The sequence below is a fragment of the Sciurus vulgaris genome (genome assembly GCF_902686455.1).
Source record: "Sciurus vulgaris genome assembly, chromosome: 2".
NCBI classification, from domain to species: Eukaryota; Metazoa; Chordata; class Mammalia; order Rodentia; family Sciuridae; genus Sciurus; species Sciurus vulgaris.
The window spans coordinates 168,551,251-168,575,270 of NC_136462.1; the positions used below are offsets into that span (position 1 = coordinate 168,551,251).

At 38.1% G+C, this 24,020-nt stretch overlaps 1 protein-coding gene across 2 annotated transcripts in view; it reads right to left on the minus strand.

Moving 5' to 3' along the window:
* Positions 1 to 2,020: 2,020 nt before the first annotated feature.
* SNAP25 (synaptosome associated protein 25) overlaps positions 2,021 to 24,020 on the minus strand; it is an 85,608-nt gene continuing 63,608 nt past the window's right edge. For both annotated transcript variants that reach the window (XM_079126864.1, XM_079126863.1), the window contains 4 exons: positions 16,696 to 16,813; positions 13,005 to 13,130; positions 9,893 to 10,037; positions 2,021 to 3,330 (listed from right to left, as the gene is read on the minus strand). In XM_079126864.1, coding sequence (XP_078982990.1) covers positions 3,262 to 3,330; positions 9,893 to 10,037; positions 13,005 to 13,130; positions 16,696 to 16,813 — 458 coding nt within the window. In that variant the 3' untranslated portion in view covers positions 2,021 to 3,261. The remainder of the gene's footprint in view (positions 3,331 to 9,892; positions 10,038 to 13,004; positions 13,131 to 16,695; positions 16,814 to 24,020) is intronic.

The window sequence follows — 24,020 nt, forward strand, 5'->3', positions numbered from 1 at the left end:
TCTCTTACTAGGATCTGGGACCACTCTTCAGCTTCTGGTCTTTTGTAGAAGGGTCCTTTCCCAGCGCATGTATGGGGTATGTATGGCATAGAATATTTAACCTTTACAGTGTTCTGTCTTCACTAACCATTACATTTCTAATGCACTTCCTGGGTTGGCACATTGCCCAGAGATGAGTCATCCCTGGGGAATCTATTCTCCTTTAGCAAAAAATTGCTGACTGCATAAGAATGGAAGCAGGACAAACAAAATCATTAAAGGCACTATGCTTCACAATGAATTATGTGACAGGTCTTAAAGCAAAATGCCTGTATCTTACCTCTTGTGTACTTAGTGTGTGATTTTAATTTCTCAAGCATTATGGGAATACATTCACTGACCTGATGGAGAACAGATGGGAGTTTGGAACAGAATTTTCTAACACTGCTCACATTCTGACCCCTTGGCAGCTTTGATATATAGTACATATTCACTTTCTCTGTCTGCTAGCATCCTTTACTAGTACCGTGATTTTAAGGAATAAAGCTGTTCTTACTGTAGTTCCTTAGAATAACTTCCCTGAACATTTGGGGATCTAGATAACCTGTTCTGAGGCTTGGAAAAAGACCAAAGAACTGTAAACATTTATTGAAAAGGACAATGTCATCATCTAAGTTCTTGCTTCTTAACTGGTCTCACCAAACTTCATGGGTAAAATTATCTGAAAGTCAACTTAGGCAACCAGGATATGTTTATCTGCAGTGCTATTAAGGGTTATGGAGAAAGGTAGTGCAAGTGGAAGGGGAGACGGAAGTTATGAAAGAGATGGTGGTGGGAGCAACGTGGAGGTGCAGGGGGTGGTGGCAATGGTGACAGTGGTGATGGAGGTAATTACGGTGATTGTAATAAAGTGGTATTAAACAGAGATGGTGGAAGTGCTAGTAAAATAGTGGAGAAGGAGTATAGGGAGTGTAAAAAGTGAAGACGGTGTAAGTTGGGGTGGCGATGGAGGTGATGGTGGTAGAGGTATTAGTGGTGGAGGTGTTGTTGGTGGATGTAGTGGTGGAGACCATGATGGTGGTAAAAGTGTGATGGCAAGACAATTGAAAACATTCATCTACAAAAAACTTGCATATGAATGTTCATGGTAGCATTAGTCATAATAATCCAAAGTGGAAGCAACCCATATGCCCATAAATTGATGAATAGATGAAAAAAATCCATACAATGGAATATTATTTGTCCGTAAAAAGGAATGAAGTACTGATACACCCTGCAACATGAATTAACTTTGAAAACATGTGAGTGAAAGAAGTCAGTGATAAAAAGACCACTGTATGGTTCCTTATGTGAAATAATCAGAACAGGAAAATCCACAGAGACAATTAGTAAGCTAGTTGTTAACTAGGGTTGGGGAAGTGAGATGGAAATAATTACCAATAGATATGCATTTGTTTTTAGGGTAATAATGATGTTCTAAAATTAGATTGCACAACTTTGCTGTTAATATACTAAACAACCATTGAATTTTATATTAAAATGCTAGACCAGCATTCTGTCCTGGAGCTATGTTCCCAGCCTAATGGGTGCATTCTATGATAAGTTCATAAAGCTATAACAACAAATTGGGGCCAGTAGTGATGGCGGTGTTATAGTTAGTAAAGGACTGAACTTTGATTGGTGGGGATTTGGAGGACAGGAAGATAAAAGTTGATTGAGACCTGATATAACTGAATTTACATAGGACCAAGTCTAAATACCACAGATTTTTTTTCAGTGTCTGCGAGAAAACTACACCCCCCCCCCCCGACAGCTAATACTGAATTCCCATACAAGTTATTTCTAGAACAAATTATGAAAATAAAGCCAAACTGTCAGCTGCCTTTAGAATTATGTTTAAAAAGGACATCCTTGGATTTTCCACCCAGTGTTATCTTCACATACAACTACCTTCTTACGAGCAATGGAACGGAGTAACTAGCCTTCATCTTCTTGAGTGAGTACAAAATCAGACGGGTCCATGAAGAAATTAAAGCGGATATCTGGGGTCTATAATTTTTAATAATTTTAAACTAGCTACAAAATATCAATCACTTCACAAACCGACAGAGGAGACAGGAGGAATTTAATATTACATGCTGTAATGATATTTATCTCACAGTTTATATTTCATTCATTTATATTATTTTTTAAAGGTTTCTTTATCAGCTACTAAACATCTCAGCAATTTGGTGTGCATAGCTCTAGATTAAGCAACAAAGAATTGTACTGATAACGAACCACAGGGCAAATGGTGATCAACGAGAGTCAGCCTTATAAAATTTACATCTCCACACTGTTTCACAGCAAGATTGTTTTCTCCAAAACATAGCCTTCAAAAGCAGCAAACAAACCCTATATTACATCCATTTGACATAGTTTCAGCCAAACATATATTTTGCTGGAAATGATTGAATGGTGAGTGTGTCAAATCCATCTTTTTTTAAAATTTGTTTTTTTAAAAAAGGATGATTATGATTAATAAGTCTATATGTCGACAGAAAGAAAGTGACACTACTGCAGTTTTGCTGGTATAACTTAATCTTGACAGTGTCTCAATACTGAGCATGCTTTGTTGGTTGGTTGTTGTTGTTGTGTTGTGTGTGTGTGTTTTCTCATCAGTATGCTACTGTCATGGAAAGTTTTTGTTTAAGTAGGAATCTAAAAATCTATTTAGTTCTCATGCATAAATGCATAAATCACATCACTTTTAGTGCAATGCCTGTTATGTAATTCCACATTGTCTAATCATGAAATCATAAAGACAGATAACAGCCGTGAGGAACCAAAGACAGCACATTTTGAGAGATTCAGAGCCTGACACCCAAAGAAAGGACCGTGGCAGTAGCTCTGTGGAATGTCACAGTTTTACGAGAACAATACTGTGTATTGAAAGAATCAACAGCACATTGAGCATTCCTAAATTGTTGTCATTCAGCAAACGCCACTGAGGAGAGAAAAAAAGGGAAAAATGAAACCCAAGACATCTTACATAGAGCGTTAGAGCCACTAAATGACCACTATGTACAACCTTTGGAAAGAAAGAGACCCAGAGAGAACAAAAGACATATGGCATTGTCAAAAGCTGACAAATGACACAGGACAACATTCACAATGGGGGTGGACTGATGTGTGTGTGTGTGTGTGTGTGTGTGTGCAAGACCTACTCGGTAATACCATGAGAAAAGCATGAAGGAGCTATCTTGCCCAACAGCATTCGGAAGAGAGCACAGTGGAGAACATTTAACCACTTCCCAGCATCTTTGTTGCACGTTGGTTGGCCTCATCGATTCTGGTTTTGTTGGAATCAGCCTAGAAAGAAGGAAAAGAAAACAGAACCCTTAAAGTCTTGTTCATTCTTCAGGGGCCAGGTCAAATGCTTCTTGGATGAAGAAGTTACCCGGTCAGAATTGACCACTCCCTCTTCTGTGTTCCTAGGGCCATTGCTATGGCTGTGCTTGGTTTAGCCTTTTCACTGTTTTCCCTACCACAGAGCATTCTTTATTATTTATCTTTCTATCCTGGAAGGACAGTCGATGACTTCTATGGTACATTCATATCTGTTGGACTTAGTTGAATTACCACCACTTGTACAGATGAATTGAAGTCATGGTTAACTTATTACTGTGTCATTTTGAGCAAATTCTATCTCAGGGTTCTAGCTTTCTTGTCTACTACCTGGGGAAAAAAAAAAAAAAAAAAAAAAAAAAAAAATTGGCTAAAGAGCATGAGCATCTACTTTGTTCCATTCAGTCAACATAGATAACATCAACTATCAGGTATGTGTGATTATTAGCTACTTTTTGCAAATGAGAAAATCAGGCAGAGAGGATTTAGACAATTTGTCTAAAGTGTTAGTACTTGGGGAAAACCACAACCAGAATGCAAGTAGCCTGGAATCAGAATTCACACTGTGTATCACTACTACTTAGGTTTGTAGTGAGGATGTAAGTGATGTGCTTAGAATAACTTTCTGCCTATGGAACTAGCCATGGATGAATGAATAAATAAATAAAATGGGGCATATATACACAATGGAGTTTTATTCAGCCATAAAGAAGAACAATGGGGCTGGGGTTGTGACTCAGTGGAAGAGCCTTTGCCTAGCACACGTGAGGCAATGAGTTTGATTCTCAGCACCACATAAAAAATAAAAACAAATGAAATAAAGTTAAAAAAAATAAAAAGGAAAAAGAAGAATGAGATAATGTCATTTTCAAGAAAATGAATGGGCAGGAGACCATGATATGAAGCAAAATAAGCGAATTTCAGAAAGTCAAGGGTGGTATGTTTTCTCTTATATATGGAAACTAGAAAGGAAAAAGGAAAAGAAAGGTGTGTGTGTGTGTGTGTGTGTGTGTGTGTGTGTGTGTATGGGGATCCCATGATAATCAATAGGAGATCTGCAGAGTAGAGGAAAGAGACAAGAGGGAGGGAAGTAGGGATGGAAAGGAATACTGGGAAATGACAAAAATTATATTGTTGTATTGTGCTCATGTATGATTATGTGATAACTAGTCCCACCATTATGCACAATTATGATGTACCAATAAAAATGAAAAAAAGGATCATGTTTTGCAAACAGAAGTACTCAATGCATCTTATCTTGCAATTACTGTTATTGGGTGAAGATATGGTTTTTGGGGATGCTTAATCATATTTAAACCCCACTTCTAAAGACTCACAGATGTGAGGGTGCTAATTGACCTCCCATCCCCTTCCTCTACTCTACTGGTCTGCCTTCTATTTCTTTATTGTTTTTTATTGGTGTATTATAGTTACACATATGTTATACCTATAGCATAAGTTGGTCAATTTCATTCCACTGTATCCCCCTTATCTACTCTCCTCCCTTTTCCTGAATCCCCTGCCTTTGCTCTACTGTTCTTTTTATTTTCATGATAGGCTTTTCTTTATTGGGGGGCACATTTACTACAATTTTTTTGCTCATTTTAGTCTTTGGGTTTGGTGTCTTCACTGCTTGAATTACATTTCGCTGCACACACAGCATTAAACTGAGGAATGCTACCAGAATACACCTTTAAATCTCAGAAATTTGATCATTCCCATCACCACCGAGAAAGATGAGTTAGCAAATACAGGCCGAGACAATTTAGTTGTCTTGACCTATCCTGACAGGTGGTGTTATCTGTAATTGGGGGGTAGGCTGAGGCAGGAAGATCACAAGACAGAGACCAACCTGAGTAACTTAGAAACACTCTGTCTCAAAATTTAAGTATAAAAGTGCTGGGGATATAGCTTGGTGGTAGAGCATCTCTGGTTTCAATCCCCACAACCATACACACACACAAAGTTCAAATAGAAATTCGCAAAGTTGGACTTATTTCTAGATAATTCATAAATCTAAATGATCTAGCTATGGTTCTCTGCTATCTGTTAACAAATCAGGAGTTGGCTTTCAAAACAAATATGTACATAAAAAGATAGGGCATTGATATTTCCTTGATTGTTCTGAACTACAGACACATATATTTGGCCTCAGGTTCCTCATTTGGAAAATGGATAATTCCTCCAATTTTATTTCCCTCTTAAATTCTCCCTCTCCAACTATACATCATATCAGAAATAATGATACTTTGGTGCAAAGGAAAATTACTAGCTCAGACCAATGTGAAATGTTCCTGAAGATTGAATTATGCTGACTGTTTCCAGACTGAACTCTGAGACAAACTCAGACAAGAAAAATAATCCATTTAAAAACAGATGACATTTCTGAAGGCAAACATTCTAGAACCTCTTGTGTAAGAATGCAGTGATGAGCCTTCACCCAGTGGTACAGGGGATGTTTGCAGCAGAGCATAAGACTACCCTTTAGATATCCTCAAAGATGTGGGAGGAGCTGGAATTGACCTTTGTTCACTGGACATCTGTGATTTCCACCTAAATCTTTTCTGAAGCATATTAAAATTCCAACCCATCCAATACCCGACATGAAAGGTACCATGCTTTTATTATATAAAAGAAGTGGTGCCTTTTAGGAAAAAAAAAAAAAAAGTCCTGAATCTCCTTTTAGATGTCCTCCTGGTATTTGGAGAATGCCTCTGTTCATCCTATTTCTATGCTTGAGGACTTTATTTATGGAGGCTAACCCATTCCAGTTTTCACATTTCTATTTAGAGAATCCTAAACTTGCTGACATACCCAACATATGCTATATGATTTGCCCTTATGAGAAAACAGAGATTATCACCAGGGAGCCAGTAAGTAGTTTAAAGGAACTGCTCAGCCCACATCTGAACACTGGGAATCTCCTCAACTTCAGACCATGTCAGGTAACTTTAGGACCAGACTTCTTCTTCTTATTATCAGTACTGGGGATTGAGGCCCAGGGGCACTTAATCACTGAGCCACATCCCCAGCCCTTATTTTTTGTATTTTTATTTAGCAACAGGGTCTCACTAAGTTGCTGAGGCTGGCTTTGAACTCAAAACCCTCCTCAGACATCCAAGTCACTGGGATTACAGGCATGTGCCAGCACACCTGGCCTGAACTGTTAGCTTTTAGATGAGGCAACCAGGTCACCAAGTTGGTGAACACTGTTGGGATCTGACATCTTAGTTTTCAAATGCTGCTTTTCGTCACTAATAGAGGAATTTGAGGACTGCTAAAAATCTGCCTTGCTGCTTCTCAATGTGACTTCTACCACTGACAACTTTAAATTGCAATTTGATTTGAATATCACTGTTATTTCCTTAGCAACGCTCCCCAAGGCATCTGATATACATTTGCCTCCAATTTTTTCCTAAAGAACTGTATGTTTTTGACCATAGAAGAACATATATATGTATATGTACATATATATGTACTCTTAAGCAGAAAACAAGAATTTTACATGTTTTGAAAATCTCATTGCTTTGAACTCTCAAAACTTCACTATCCATTCAAATGATGAGAACAGATCATAGATCATGATGAACAGAGGTGGGTGAATATGGTTGCTGGAGACAGGAGAGAAGATGAGCGTAACACCATAAGACTTTCCTTACCCTCACTGTGTGATATTAATAAAATCTCAGCAATGCAGGAGACCTGTGCACACTATTTTCTGTTATTAAGAGTCAGAATCTAATGTTTTCTCTTATGTGAAGAAGGGGTGAGAATGTTACAAATATATATGGAAGATCAGTGAAGTAGAAGTAGGAGGATGAGAGGGAGGGAGGAAGGAAGGGAAATGGAAAGACATATGGAATGAACCTCACAGAATCAGGTTATATACATGTATAAATGTACCAAAGGGAATAGCTCCTTTATGTATATGTAGAAAGTACCAATCAAAAATAAAGGCGTGCAAGGAAGAACAGTAGAGAGGGGAAAAGGGGAGAAAGGAAAGGAGGAAAGGGGGGGCAATGGGGATTGACATCATATTCCTTGAACATACAATAATGTCAAAAGGAACCCAACTACTATGTATAAATATAAGACTCTTAAAAAATGCATTTGATCTTTGAAAAGATCATACAGAGAGAGAGAGAGAGGGAGAGGAGAGAATTTCCATGAGCAGGCCATCCTGTTAGTAATTGTGCAGCTCAGTAACATGATCATGCTGGGTTGAAATGGGGTCTGTCTCAATTATGCCTAGATTTTGATTTTGAAAACAAAGTGGTGGGGGGTTGGTGCTATTTACAGTGTTGACTGGAATGAACAAACTAATCAAAAGCAGCTAGACTCCTCCCCTATTTCTTAAATGATTCAGCTCTCAAGGAATGATTCACACTGGACCAGCTATTTCCCATCCATTTGCCTGGTTTTTGATTAAACTGTATGGCTGCATATGTCCCCGTGTAGTACCCTGGGGCTAGATAAAAGGTTCTCCCTAAAGATGAAAAGCAGAAAGGCAGAGTGGCAGAAGCAAGATGCCACCCGCCTTTCCAAGAATGCTTTCTCTTGCTCCAAGACCAACTCTATCAATGAGAGTTTGACCCCACTATTGGTAAAACCTCTCCTTTAGGAATCTAATTGACTTGGATGCATTATCTTCTTGCATCTGAATAAATTGGGTCCATTACTAGAAAATGAATACTTCCTGTTTTCTCAATCATTTTCTTGTTGGAAAGCAGTTCAGCAATTATTTCTTAGTTCATTTTTCTGGGCCATAATGGCTTGGATCAGGTTGTGTTGGCTCCAGTGCTTTTGGAAACTCTCAATGTTATTCTAAAATCCATTGACTTGCACAGCTTTAAAAGCTTTATCACATCAAAAGCTTCTTAACAATGACAAGCATGCCATAACTTGCAAAAGTAAGCAAAGCACAAGCATTTTGCAAACCAACTCTGACTTCTGTGTAACTCTATATTGATTAGGCAAAATATTATGCAACCAGATATTCCCTGAAACCCGCAGCAACCGGATTGTACTATCAACTCTCACCCCGTTTTATGCCCCAACCAATCAGCCCACACCCGGCTGTACATAAACACACTCCTTTCTGAATAAAGCAGAACTACTCCAGCGCTTAGCTTTGAAAAAAAAAAAAAAAAAAAAGGGACACATACAAGACAACACGGCAACACATTCTCTGTATGTCTATTAGTTTCTTTTTCAAGTCGCTAGAGTATGTTTGGGTATCAAGAAACTACTAACTACTAGTTAAGTCTTGTAACTAAAGAGATCTCAAAAGTATCCTTCTCTGCTCACAGAAGGGGAATTAATTATTATAAGTACTTCGATATCTCACAGGAAATATATATATGCGTATATATACACACGCATATGCATAGGATTAGTGAAACAAATTATAGATGTACAATTACTATTATTACAATAATTTGTCTATTTCTCCATTTGGTATTTGGACCTTTACAAGATAATAATCAACATTCAACACCTTACTGATTGGGGAAAGGGAAGACTTTAATAGAAATGATGTCAAAATTGTATGGTGTAGAATATCAGATTTTTGGGGCTCTAAATGTCTTTATAGAAACTTCCCAGTATTCTTTTCTGATTTTATGTGCCCAAGTTCATCCCTTCCCATTCTATTCCCTTCGGTCTTCCCTAGGGCTCTTGCCAATGCTAGGTGGCCTTAGAGACAAGTCTGGTATCCTGGTGTGAATTTCCTATTTTGAAATTTGGGGCTATAAAGTGTTGGCTGGAAATGAAACCTGGGCCTTCTTAAATTATTATTAAACCTTTGATATTTATGAAAATAAAAGCTCATGCTTACCTTCAGGCTAAACTATTCTTTGCTCCCTTTGCTGATTCTATTTCTTCACCATCTCCACTTGCCAACTCCTAACCATCCTTCAAGATACAACTCGTATACAACTTTTTCTGCAATATTTTCCAATCTTTGCCCCTTGAAATCTTTTCTCCTCTAACCCTGATTAGCACTGTATCTGTGAATCTCTTAGTGATTTTGTGTGTGTGTGTGTGTGTGTGTGTGTGTGTGTGTGTGTGTGTGTAGTAGTAGTAGTAGCATAGGCATCTGGCAACTCATTGTCTCTGATAGACTGTGAATTTCTGGGTGGTGTTCTCATTTTTATATGTTCTGTAGGGCCTAGCACAATGCCTGACCTGGTGGAACCTTTGATAAATATCTGGTACATTAAATTTTTTATACCTGGGCTGGAGGAATAGCTCAGCAGTAGAGTGCTTGCCTAGCATTCACAAGACCCTGGGTTTGATCTCCAGCACCCCACCCTCAAATCTACATTTTAATCTTCACTCCAGTTCGGTTGCTGGATCCTGTTTTTTTTTTTTTTTTCTTGGTCTTAGAAAATTAAAAGCAAAATTTCCAGCAATTAATATGCCTGAATCCAACGTTATAGAGTGAGGACCTTGTGCCCGTCACACTTCCTGTTCGTTGTTTCAGAAATAACAAGCAGAAACAACTTGTGGACTGCAGTGTGCTCACCTTCTCCATGATCCTGTCGATCTGGCGATTCTGCGTATCGATCTCGTTGCCCATGTCCAGGGCCATGTGACGGAGGTTTCCAATGATGCCGCTCACCTGCTCCAGGTTTTCATCCATTTCATTTTCTCGGGCATCGTTTGTTACCCTGGGTGCCACAGAGCAATTTTTAGAGGACAGAGGGTGGCAAAAAACTTGAATACTAGACTGAAAGCCTGGGAAAGTCTGTGGACCTCTGAGGCATCCATTTTCTCTATCTTAATCTCTATTGAATACAAGAACACAGTTCGCTTTTGTATACTAGGAAATAATTTAAAAAAAAAAATTTAGTTGTAGATGAACACAATACTTTTATTTTTTTGTTTTTTATGTGGTGCTGAGAATTGAACCCAGTGCCTCACACTCTGCCACTGAGTCACAACCCCCACCCTAGAAAATAATTTTCTTTTTTTTTTTTTTTTGCAGTACTGGGGATTAAACCCAGGGCCTTGTGCTCTACCAACTGAGCTATATCCCCAGCCCTAGAAAATAGTTTTTTAAATTGTGCTTTGAGCTGGGGATGTAGCTGAGTGGTAGAGCGCTTTGCTAGCATGGGTGAGGTTCTGGGTTCAATCCCTAACATTGCTCTGAAATGAAACAAAACAAAAAAACCAAACATACAAAAATTGCATTTTGAACCCTTGAATTTCTATTTTTAAAGAAAGTATACTAAATAGATTTATCTACTTTTCTGACTTCCACCAGCACATCATTTCTCCTTTTATATGTATGTTTCTACCAATTTTTATTCTTTAAGATAAAATCATTTTAGAAGAAGAGACTCTAGTTCAGAGAAGGAAGGTGGAGCTAAAGAGAGACTATGGGGCTGGGGAGATAGCTCAGTCGGTAGAGTGCTTCCCTTGTAAGCACCAAGGCCCTGGGTTCGATCCCCAGCACCCAAAAAAAACAAAATAAATAAATAAAGAGGAAACATGTTTTTTTTTCTTTTTGAGCCCAAATCTCCAAGATTCAAATTGAGAACAGAAGAAAAAACTTTTGCTAAGTTAGTGAATCTCTCATCTCTTTTCCCACTTGGAATCAATTACCAATGGGAAGAGTAGTGGTAATTAGAGCTTGCCCTTTAATCCTGCAAGGGAACTCTGTGTTGAAGATGACTTTTAATGCCATGGTTTTTCTTTTTCTTTTTATTTATTTATTTTTTTTAGTGGTATTGTGAATGGTGATTTCAGGGCAGAAAACTGAAAAAAAAATTAACTTCAGTTTGAATGAGATGGGCATGGAGAGGAAGGATTTGGCTTAAAAACCACCTTATTGTTTTTCCACATTCCAGCTAGAAGGTAACAAACTGTTTATTGTAAATAAACAACTGTTTATTGTAAACAGTAATCACTTACTCCAGATTTTCCCAAAAGGCTAAAAAGTGTTCAGAGGGATTAAAATCCTTCCCCATTGGTAACACGTGATGTAGCTTAGCCCATTATGATTTTTCAATCAGCGCAGGCCAGAGAAATTAAAAAATTAAGGGAGAAATTCCTAGATTTTTCCTCGTAGGGAAAAAGCTTAATTACATGATCATCAATAACTACTACATACTGTAGTTCAATGGCTGTCAGCTCTTATTGCATATTAGAATCATCTGAGGAGCTTTAAAACCACAGATGCTTGTGATGCTTGTCAAGATTCTGAATTGATTGGTGTGGACTGGGCATAGGCATTGCTTTATTTTTTAAAAATCTCCCCCGTTGGGGCTGGGGAGAGAGCTCAGTAGGTAGAGTGCTTGCCTTGCAAGCCCAGGGCCCTGGGTTCGATCCCCAGCCATGTGGGGTGGGGAGGAATATCTCCCCTAGTTGATTCTAGTAAGCAATCATTGCATTGAGAACCCATTGGTCTGGTCTCCCTAGGAACAGATAGAGATAGGAAGAGAATTCGCATCTGTTTAAACCTACAGGTGCATTATCAAGACGTTATATGTCAGTGAGAGTGATCCATCATTTGAACCACAGGAGTACTACCTGACCAATAATAGTGATGATTGCCTGGGAATAGACAGTTGTGCAAACAATTACCCTACCCACTTCTAAGTTTTAGTATAGTAGTCTAAAAAAAGAAATATGCTTTTTCTTTTCACAGGAAATATTTAGTTGTTAATCTGTTTTCAGGTCTTCTAAGAGCTATCTGAGTTCTGAACAGACTGACCTGTGTAATTGGAGGTTTTTTAAAACACATTTATATTTTCCCTCTAGAATGCAAAAGAAGTGATTATCAAGAAGCTCATTATCCTTTATGTTCACCCCAAATCTATGCTTTGACTTTCCTTGCTCCATGTTCTGAGAGACTGACCTCTATATCTGTATCACCCGGCTTCTCTTACCCTCAGGCTTTGAATGGGCTTTGACTAATGGCCTGGGACAGTGTGGAAGGCAAGTGGAGTGAGGGGTTGGGGTTGTTTCCCTTCTACATTCCCTGGTAGATTTGGCTGTGGCTGCATTTCCCTACCAATAGCCCTTGCCACAGTCATAATTACTGTTGAGTTCTGACAACAGCTCCCTTTCCTGTTCCTTTAGGTGATAACAGCTTCTTGTTACTGCTAGTCCATAAGTGCTTCACCATTTACTATTATTAATTCTGCCTACACCTCTCTATAAGCTTTGTTCTACTAAACCCATAGAATGAGACACCTGTGGACTACCATACTGATAATGGATGTGGTCATGTGATTTTCTTTGTCTAATGAAGCTTTGGCAAATATGACACAAGTCAAGGCTTATCAATAAGTGCTTGTTTGTTGGAGCTTACTGCCTTGGTATGCTGCTATTATCATAAAGAGACCTTGATTATTCTGCTGAAAGAGCATGTGGAGGAGGGCAGAAGTGCATCCCTGATAGCAGCAGCCAACCACCACACAAGTGAGTGAGGCCATCTTGGATCACCCTCTTGCTCTTAGTTGCACGTAGCCGGATGAGTGAGCCCAGGAAAGGCTTGTGGAAGAGATTTCTGACCAACATATAAATTCATGAGTAAAATAATGGTTGTTGTTTTAAGATCCACTCAGTGTTGGGGTGGTTGGTTATTCAATAATAGGTAACCACGCAAGTGGGGATTGCATGAAACTCACCTGCGGATGAAGCCACCACTGATGGCCATTTGCTCCCGTTCATCCACCACACGAGCAGGCTGGCTGGCCACCACTCCATCCTGATTATTGCCCCAGGCTTTTTTGTAAGCATCACTTGATTTAAGCCTATGCAAAAAAGAGGGTGAGTGACAAGGCACAGGGTGGAGCAGCAAGTTCACGGCAATCATCACCTCTTCAAGCGAAGAACCGAACCAAGCAAATGAGTTTTAAGTTGAGGCATTAGAGAATACCGATATATCATAATCCGGACCCAAACAGTTGGCCACCACCATGCCTCCACTACTCATCATTCATTTCCAATTGAGTCAACTGCAATGGTCAAGGCTGCCATCTTTGTTTTGTTTTGTAGTTTAATTGGATTTAAGATAAAGATTAAGGTAGCTGGAGAACATTCAGTTTTATTTCAGTGACATGGTAATATTTTGAGACACAAAACACAGAAAGAACATACTGGCAGACAGACACAAAACAAGACTGCCAAGTAGGGTGTGTACATCACACCACAGCAACACAATGTCATCAAGAAAAACATACTTGACCAAGTTTTTACACACCATCATGCAAAGATCCCTGTTAAATATTTTTTTCCCCAACACATATGTGAAACTAACATTTCTAGTGCTTCATGAAGGACATAAAGGATTGGTGGTTGGCCAAGGGTGATGGTCTTTGAGTAGCTTCTAGAGTGATTTGAATTAGATAATATATCGGTACTTCCAAACAGTCACCATACATCCAAAGTTGATGTACAAACCTTTGTCCACAGAGACAAAAAGTAAAAGAAGCATAGTGAAATGAATGCAGGAAAATAGAAGAGAGAACAAGCCACCTAGCACCGAAAAGGGAAACCCATCTTATCTCTTCTTCATGCACCAGCTACAGGCATGAGTGGAAAGTGAAGCATTCTCATTTAAGCCAGACTACTCCCGAAGTTGACCATTCCCGAAAAAGGCACTAGCAGGACAGTAATAGCCTTCATGAGGATTTGAAACGCAGTTCAGTAGCTTCTTTTGATGGGCTGAAGGGCAGGGCGGAGAATGCTTTCAAACTCCTACTTCCAACTATCCTGGGGTTGTGACAGAGGGAGAGTGGTTTGGAATCAGTGTGGTCTCCATGGGCTGTATTTCACTGAGCTGCCTTGGAGAAAACTTAAAATCCAGGCATACCTATTGTGCCCAATAGAAACATGTGCAGCACATTTTGGTGGGTGTGTTGTAATTTAAGGCGATCAAAGATGTTTTTAGGTTCTTTGCATAGTAGAAACCATATGTTTTTAGTCCAAAAACAAAAGACATCTTTTGGTCCCATTTTTATATTTTTTAAAGTTATAAAACACCAGAATTTAACTCTTTTTTTTTCTTTTTTTTCCCTTTTACTAGAGGATCAGCGCCAGCTACTAAAACTAGCTCTAATCCTTGAAGATTGCAGACCAAGCAATTTGGTGACAAATTGGGAAAATGCACCAATAGAATTTCAGCAACTCCCGCAATTTAGTGTATAATGTCATGGCCCTTTGAGCAGTCAGACATTAGTGTACCAAGGGGCCATGGGCTCACTCAAGGGGACAAGATCCCCAAAGTAATTTCAGTAGAGTTTAGAATCTGGTTTTCCCCCTGCCTCTCCCCATCTCCTCCCTTCTTGGATTAAGGAAGTTTTATGGACTTTCTAATGTTTTCTGCTATGTAAAATATCTGGTATACCATCTTTGGCAAAGTCAAAGGAGGGGGAAATATGCGTTTCCAGAAGAAGGCAAACCACTGCACCCACAACTCTGCACATAGACTCACATCACTGCTGTACATCTACCATAGTCCTTTGAAACATGCTGAGACAGGGCGAAGCCCTCAAATAGTCCAGGGCACCACCAGCCACTGCATTGTGACACATGGTTTTTAAAGCATTATTTACACACAATAGGGAACACTTCGGTCAAGCTTTGAAGCTCAGTTAGGGTCTCTTGTTCATTAAGGAATTAGCGACCAGTTTTATGTGGAATTGTCGGGGTCATGTTTCATGGGAACCTTAGAATCCATCCCAGGGGGCCCTGCCTCCACCCTTTCTTCACACACAGTTAAGGGTGAAAATGAATCTGTTGGAATTCACCACAAAACGGAAGGAAATCCCATGTGGGGGCAAGTTGCCACCCGAAAGGATATACAGTCAAATCTTGACTAACTGGAATGCCTGCCAATGAGTCGTTTTGGTGAATGATAAGACTTTCTTAATGAACAATGGAATGAAGAGGAAAATTTTGTTTTAATGGCAATTGGTCAACATTTTTGTTAGACTCATGAGTCAATTTTCTGCCTGAGCCGCTATAAGTAGTGGGTCATAATCAAATCTTTTCAAGGTTATTGTTGTGTCTGATGGTCTTTCCTTTTAGATTCTTAGTTATTTTTTTTTTCAATATGGAGATTGTAAAAGGATGGAAACTAAGACAATGCAAATTATCTAGATTGTCCTGGGGGTGCATTTTAAATTTGGAATATGATGATGATGACAATGATGATTATTTTGCTAAAAATGGAAGGGGGAAAATATGTAGTGGAGAATTCCAGTTAGCTAGATTCCAGTTAATCAGGCTTTACTGTAGATCATTCTTTATAAAACATGCTTTTTATTTATTGGTAAATCGAGCCCCTCCCCCTCCTAAACAGGAAGTGGGATATTTTAAATCAGCCTCAAAGTTTAAAGGATGTGAATAGTAATATAATCTGCTAGAAACGACATCAATTTCTATTCTAAAAGCTAGGACTAGGAGAGCTTTTAGGAGAAAAAGCTTCTTTAAAAGGAAAAGAGGGAGGGGTGAGGGAGATCAGGTAATGAGTTTAATTTTTCAAATGCATGTTGGACAATCCACTCATGCATTTTTTTTTCCACAGCTAGTCAAATGACATATCTTCCAGAACCCTCGGTTTCAGGTTCCTTCTGTTGCAAACCTTATAACCACATGTCACATTTCTGCTACATTCCAAAAAAAGCGTTGCAGAACCTTGAGAACAGTTGAAAATTTTGTGATATTGTGCATGCAAAATCTATACATTTCAACATTTTAGCCAGTGTACAGGTAGATCTTCCAAAGGGAAGAATTTGAGAGGGATGGTCCCAATTTGGTCAAGGCTTGGATACTTCACACTGGAGAGCACACGGCCTCTGCACTGGCTGCAGCTGCAACATCTCATAACCAAATTTGGTAACGGGTAGGCAGTGGAAAGGGAAAATCTCTGACATACTCTAAGTTGCAGAGTGCTTGCTTGGGCCAAATTACCTGCTTCTTTTACTTTTGAGAAATCAAACTTTGACACGTTTCTTATCTTCCAAACTTACCCATTGCCTTTTCTAAATCTGCAATTTTGGTTCTTAGGGTTGGAGAAAACAAAGGTCACGAGGTGCCTGTGTCTCAAAGTACACTTTCTGGAAAATGTTGAAACGTTCATCAATAAAAGTTGCTGACAGTGAAGCTTTCACTGTAGTATGCCTGATTTTTAATGCATCAACAGTAACTCCCACTAATATCATCTATGCTATGAGATGAATGCATTGGAGACGGTATTGATCTGTTCTGCATGCCACATGCTCATCCTGCCTATGTGCCTGCAGGAATGAGCTTGTCAAGGCTTGGAGATGGGCCTTGGGAAACCAAAGCTTCAGGCAGGCAGGCAGCACCTACTTGTTACAGGGACACACACAAAGCCCGCAGAATTTTCCTAGGTCCGTCAAATTCTTTTCTGCTTCTTTCATGTCCTTATTGATTTGGTCCATCCCTTCCTCAATGCGTTCCAGTTGTTCTGATTAAACACAAGTATTTTATCCCCACAGAATGAAGCAGATGGAAAAGGACAAAGAAAAAAAAGACAAAACTTCAGACATTCACTTTGACATTAAAAAAGAAAAAAAAAAAAAAAAAGAAAGAAAAAGAAAGAAAGAAAACTGGACGCCACAGATTAGAGCTGGTACCCAGTACCTACTTGTTACAAGGACATATGAAAAGGCCACAGCATTTCCCTAAATCTTTTAAATTTTTCTCGGCCTCCTTCATGTCTTGGTTGATATGGTTCATGCCTTCTTCGACACGATCGAGTTGTTCTGGTTAGGACAAAGGGATGACAGTGTGGAATGAATTTTTCTTGGGTTTCCAACAGAATATGAGAAATGACTATGTGAAAAGGAATTTGAAAGAGAAAGAGAGAGATTACAATGCATTGTCCAAGAGGGTGCATTGCAGAGTACTGCTGCTGCCCTAAGTGGGCGGATAGGAGGAAATGAACAAAAATGATGCTCAAACTAATTTGTAGTTCAGACATGATGGGATGGGTCAGAAGGCCTGTTCAATTCTGAGTGTCCAGGGGAAAAGCACAGCATATTCACTTACTCAGACACCAGTGAAACTCCAAAGAAAGAAAAACAGGGCGTTAGTTTATATTTAAGCCATTCTCATTTAGTGCTACAAGTGGAAGTATCTGCTTCAACTTTAAAATATCTGTATTGTTTGGCTTTTAAGTATTCTCAAGCAGATAAAAGTAGAAAATAGAATCCATTTTCCCAGCTTCAGGAAAAACAGCAGCAGCAACAGCAATAATTAGTAATGGATATGGAAACTTTTTTTCTTCCCCTAAGCTGTGTAGCCCAAAGTAGCTATGGTCTGTTTTTGGTTTCCCCCATATTTAATTCATAGAAGCTGTAAAAGAAAGTAACATCAACACAGCAATATTATAAATATTGGGGCATTTCAATTTGTCTCTTATCCTATGTCTTACTTGCTAAGAAAGCTTTGGAAGACTTTTCACTTCTCTGGCCCCTAAGTTTCCAGTTTCCATAATGAGGGGCATGCTAAACATCAACCCCAGGTGGACAGCAGGGAGAATGAATGACTCCTTGAAGAAGGGGTATAGATTGGAACATAGAAGACTACCGGACCACTGCTGCTAGCAAAGCTGACCTTAAGTGTATCTAGGACATAGATCAATAGACATAAAAATGAATCATACTTCTGGGTTGCCAGGGTTACATACACCAAGTTGATTAATTTTTCAAAAGTTTTATCACCAAATCGAGGTAACTACAAGTTCAATGAAGGGATTTTTAAAATAGCTTTTAAAGTCATTAAAGGAAAGCAGCAAATGAGATGTCTTGGTTGTCTAATTACAAAACCTAATTACATTCCCATTCTTCTTTTCATCTATATTTTCATGCATGCATGCATTCTGATGCCTCCAGGAATACAGGCACGCTTAGAATAAAACTGATAAGTACATTTCCAGCCTAAGGGCATGAATAATCATGTAAAAACAATTTCACATTAAATTGTACAGTGGCAATTGTCATTCCAAAACCTAACTTGGAATCACTAGTGACCCAAACCAAGGAGACTATGAATTTGTAAAAAGCTTATTGTGTTCTGTTTGGTGGGGTTGATGAACAAAATTCAGTTTATTAGGAATCTGCTAACTCTGCTTTGCTGTTCAAAAAGACTGGGAAAACAAAATTTTAGACTTTATCCTGCATTGGACACCTGGAAAAAAATAACAGGGTAGTGCTGGAGAGCTGGAGAACTTTTTGCTGAATAAATACAGGTACAGTGATATCTTTATATACTTTATACTCTTTATATTCTAGGAGATATTTTCTTAAGATTTCACTTCAGTTTCCTTCTAAGAATGCAATAGAGCTGGGTGCAGTGGCACACACCTGTAATCCCAGTGGCTCAGGAGGCCAGACAGGAGTACTGCAAGTTTGAGACCAGCCTCAACAACTTAGTGAGACCCTAAGCAACTTAGCAAGACCCTGTCTCAAAATAAAAATAAATGAGAAGGGTTGGGGATGTGGCTCAGTGGTTAAATGCCCCGGGTTCAATCCTCTCTACCAAAAAAAAAGAATGCAATAGATTAGATTGGGTCAAGTTAAATATTTGAATGAGGAGATTGATTAGTAGTGGTTGGGGGGAGAAGTTCAATGTCAAAGAGCTAATGTCATCAGATAAGGACCATCATACCTACAGATAGAAATAGGGATGCTGTGTTCTAATTAAATAATTGCTAATGGCTTCCAGGTGTGCTGGAGTGAGATCGCCTGCAGACTGAGGGGAAACAAGCTGGATTCAACCAATGGCAGCTGAAATCAGTATAGGTTATGGAAGAGGGATGTATATTTAGGTGTTTGTCCTTGAGGAGTTTCTCTTGAGTTAGAAAGACAACTACTTTGTTTATTTGGTCAAAATATTAACTCTCCCACAAGATTTCTGAAATGCCATCCTCGGTGCCTGCAGAGATTAGGAAGTAACTTCTATATAATATGAATTGTCCCTAAGTGGTGAACTTCTGAACTGGAGAAATTAAAAGGTAAAAACAAACAAGCAAATCTATATTTCTGAGAGCAGGGTTCTGCCATAAATGATCAGCTCCTTTTGGCAAAGGTTTGACTGTAAAAGAGGAAATTCTGATATTTTTCAGAATTTTATTGAGAATACTGTTCAGAAAAGGGTTGATTCAGAAAACTATTTTGTACCTGCCCATATTAATTGAATGCGTCTTTATATATAAAATATAAATCAAACCCTTAATTTTAAAAATAGCACAAATGATTTATCACAGGTATTCTAACAATAATATTAATTTTTAGAGTCTACTGAGTTGTGTTTATGGGTATATTAGTTATATTGGGGCTTATAGCACTTGGATGATTTCTGTGAAGACATTTCTCAGAGAAAGGAGTTGAAAGCAACCAATGCCATTATGTCATTCTGGAGTGGACAGCAGTATCTCTGATGGCTGATATAATGAACCATCCAGGGCTGATTTTTTCTTAGCTCTCTAAGTTTGCTTTCTGGCAATTTTATGTTTATTCTTAGAGATTGGGAGAACAACATTTTTAAGTCAGAAGAGGTCTTGCAGGACATAGCATTCTGTGTTGGCATAAAAGTGTTATCTTTCTTTTGCAATGATATTTGAATGATTGGTGATTTGTGATAGATTTGCCAATAGTAGGATGCTCAGGGTTCTAAGTTTACACATCTTTTCTACTAATCTCATCTTAGTAAAACAATACAGGGCCCTTAGAATTCTCATTCTGGTTTTAAAAACAAAACAAAATACAATAAGATGGCAAGACATTGATGTTTTGCTTGAGTGCAAGCTTTCATGAACACATCCAATTACAAGACACTGCCTATATGCTTTTCATTTTTGTTAACATTGATTAACATACAGAAATTCATGTGAATAAAGTTAAATAGCCACATGTGACCAATGGCTACTATATTGGCTAGTGCAGCCTTAGTCATTCATAATTGGTATTTGATGAGTAAACATTAGCAAGAAGGATATTTTTCTCAAATTCTGCTTTGTAGTGCCATGAACCTTTTAAGATAGTTGACTGATTCTCTGGAGGGGATTCTATTTTCTTTCCTCTGCCAAGCAGTGGCTGTCAGAAATTTCACTATTAGTTTGGAGTTCATCCTCTGGTTTTTCTCAAAGAGCCATAGCAGCCATAAGAACAAACACATAACCCAGCAAGGACCAACAGTAGAAACGGAAGTGAAAGGTTAGATCATCTCATATTAGTGCCATGGTTGTTTTAGGGGGTTTCTCTTGAAGACAAGTTTTGTAGGGGAATAAAATTTCCAAGGCTTGATATATCTGCAGGGCTGTCTGTCAGGCTCAGTGCTCCTTGGTGTTGCCTGATACCTGGGTATAAAATAAAAATCCTATAAGTAATTTAACTGTTCAGCTAGACAACCTGCAATGGTCTGGCCTGACCCAAGAGTGGGTGGAATGTTTCTTTGGAAGGATGATGGTTTCTTGAGGCTCCTGAGCAGCTGCAAGGTAGAAAGAGTCAACGCTTTTGGTGTTCAGGCATCGACAGAATTAGTAGAGCATAACTGAAGAGAAATTGCAATACAGTTACTGATTTAAAACAATTAAACATAGCACATGCAGAATTACAATGCATTTATGACAGCAGTGAAGAGTTGTTGACCTATGCTTTGTTGTCATATTAAAAGCCCTAAGTTCCTATTATAGTATAAAAGGAATGTATATCACTTAAGACCAGGCACAGATCATCCATTTTTGGTGGACTTATGGTTGCAGGTTTCTTTTCAGAATCCATTTATTTACTACACATCTGGCAAAACTCAGGCCTATCCTAGGAAATACATTGAACAGAAGAAATGTTTTAGCTGAGAACACTCACTATCTCATGAAGAAACCTGTCAAACAAATATTCTATTCTGCTTCATTTCTCAGATAAAATATGTAGATGCTTCTGGGAATCATCTGTGCTTAAGATTCCAAGTTCTTATATAGTATCTTCCACGTCTTTATGTTAGTGTATATAGTTAAGGGGAAAAGGCATTATTCTGAATCATTTTCCAATCTTCCCTCTGTTGCAAGTCTCCTTTTTCCACCTCTTCACATTCTGAATTACTAACTGAACGAGCTAACAAGGTGGAATTGCTAGTTATTCAAGTGTATTTGTTTCAATTTTGCTTTGAAAATAAGGTACCACTTTTCTATATGGGCACCTGCTGCTTAAGTTTGCCTTTATGTAAAAATCAATGATTTACTGCCTTCTGAGTTTCAAAGTTGGGACACTGTTAAACAGATCAAGTCAACAAGTCTTATAATTATAGCAAATCCATCTGGGGAGCTCTGTAGACTGGCACTGTTATAATATTTTCAAAATAGAACTCCACTAGACTCTGTTATTGGCATATACATTTGGACAATTTATATTTTGAAAATTGGAGGGAAAGCATTGGGGTTGATTTTCAATTGGTTTTATAAAGTATTTCTTTTCATTATTTGATGTATATTTTTGAAAAAGTTTAACACAAATAATGTAAAAGCAAAAGTTATTTTATGACAGTCATGAGGATGTGCCCTCAAGGCTTCTTTTAAGAGGACTCTTCTGAGAGAAGTGTAGTTAACTCTGCACCTGGGAACTGCTACAGCATTTATGTTGAGGTCCTGTGCTCCCTGGGATGGTTCAAGCCAATGACTGAGCACAATGGGGCTACCAGATCTAGAGCATATACAACCAATGTGAGGCTGCTCCAATGGATGGTTTCTGTTCCTGGGCTCCCCATCTGCCTGGTTGAGACCTTCTTAAAGCAGTACTACAGTTTGAGGCTTTTCCTACCCAATTCTCCTTCCTTCTTCTGATACAGGTACTGGATCCACATCACAGTCTAAAAGCTCTCCCTACCTATCCCTGCTCCCTTTCCCTTTGACCCATCACAGACATATCCCCAACAAATCTCTCTTACTTCTAATTGCTCCTTTGCATTTGCTTCTTAGAGGACTCTAACTGTTATATCTTCCTGTCTCCATCCCAACTTCCCAGAAGTCAGTTAAAGATTTACTTCATTTATGGCATTGATTGCAGAACATTTCTTTCATGGTCATACCATAATTAATTTAGTTCATCTCCACACTGGCAGATATTTAGGTTGTTTCTAGTCTCATATGACTACAAATAAGCCATGTACATTTTTCTTTGAGTAATTGTAAATGCGTATATCCAGTGTAAAATTCTAAGAGTAGAATGTTTCGATTAAAGATAGGTGCACTTTAAAATTTGAAGGTATTATAAATTGCTCTTTGAGAAATCTATATTAGCACCCATCTGTGGAATAAGGGTTTTTGTTTTGCTAGCATATTCATCACATCAGGTAATACCAATTTTCAGAATTTAAGTCAGTCTGCTAGATAAAGACTAGTATCTCATCATTGATGGTTGAATACCAGTTTTGTATGTTTATTTGTAAACTGATGATTCATGTTTTATGTCTATTTTTTCTTTTAGGTGATCACCCTTTTCCTTGAAGTTGTGTAAGGGCTTTCTACATTTTAGGAAAAGTGTTTTAGGCCTGTTACATATGTCCCAATTGTCCTAATTTAAAATTTATGCTTGGAGTTTATTGGGACCTATGCTGTGAATAAGTTTTAATATTTATCTTTGCCACCAAATGCAAACACAGAAATTATGGCATTATCATTTTAGGTGCCACCTTAGAGTATAGATATGCCACACTAAAATGCTGGCTTCCTGAGTTTCATTGTTTGTAGCATTTCCATCATGAGTTTAAAAACAGGCCAAATGTTCAAAGAGAAGAGCCCCTAATCTCTGTTCTCTAATATGTATATAATGTGACTTCCATGAACATATAAAAATGATTGAGCCCTAACCAAATTTCCTCAGGTTGTGTATTATTTGTTTAAATAATCACATATTTTAGTTCAATGTTGTTATATGTTTTCCATTTTGTTTAAAACATTACTTCTTATTCTTAAGAATAAAAGGTAGTGATCTATAAAAAAAATCAAGGAAATATTTTTGTTGTTGTTTTGTTTTAAACAGTACAAGGTCATGAAACCTTTTCTCCTCTTACCATGGACATGAAATGTCAGCTGCTGTGGCTTGAAACCAATTCATTTGGCAGTTAATAGATCTGCTGTTGCTGGGGTGTGAGTGTGAACTTGATGTAGTAATGACAAATTGTTGCATAGAAGTAATGTTTTCAAATGTGCAACTCTAATTTTCTTTAAATGAGATTTGGTCCTTTTCATTCATTATTTAGTTTTTGTTCCCATCTAGTATTTAATGATCTTTGGAGAAAAAAAAAAAAAAAAAAGACTTCTATATATGTGTGTGTGTGTGTGTGTGTGTGTGTATAATACATAATATATATAAAAGATTTTCTCATTTTTGAGATAAGTCTACAGCATAAAGGTTAAACTATTTTGAGACAAAATAAAATAGAGTGTATTTAAATGATGATAAGAAAATAGACCAAATATTTCAATTGGTTTAATTTTCTATTTTCCAGATCATTCCCCTTTATTCATATCCTGTTAAAAATACCTTCTAGTTATTTGAGGACTCTCCATAGTGACCTGAAAATCAAAACTGCCAGACACTGAATTAGGATGGTTAAAAGAAGTAGACAATATGATATATTATATCTTCATCCTATCTAGGTAATATTTGAAGGAA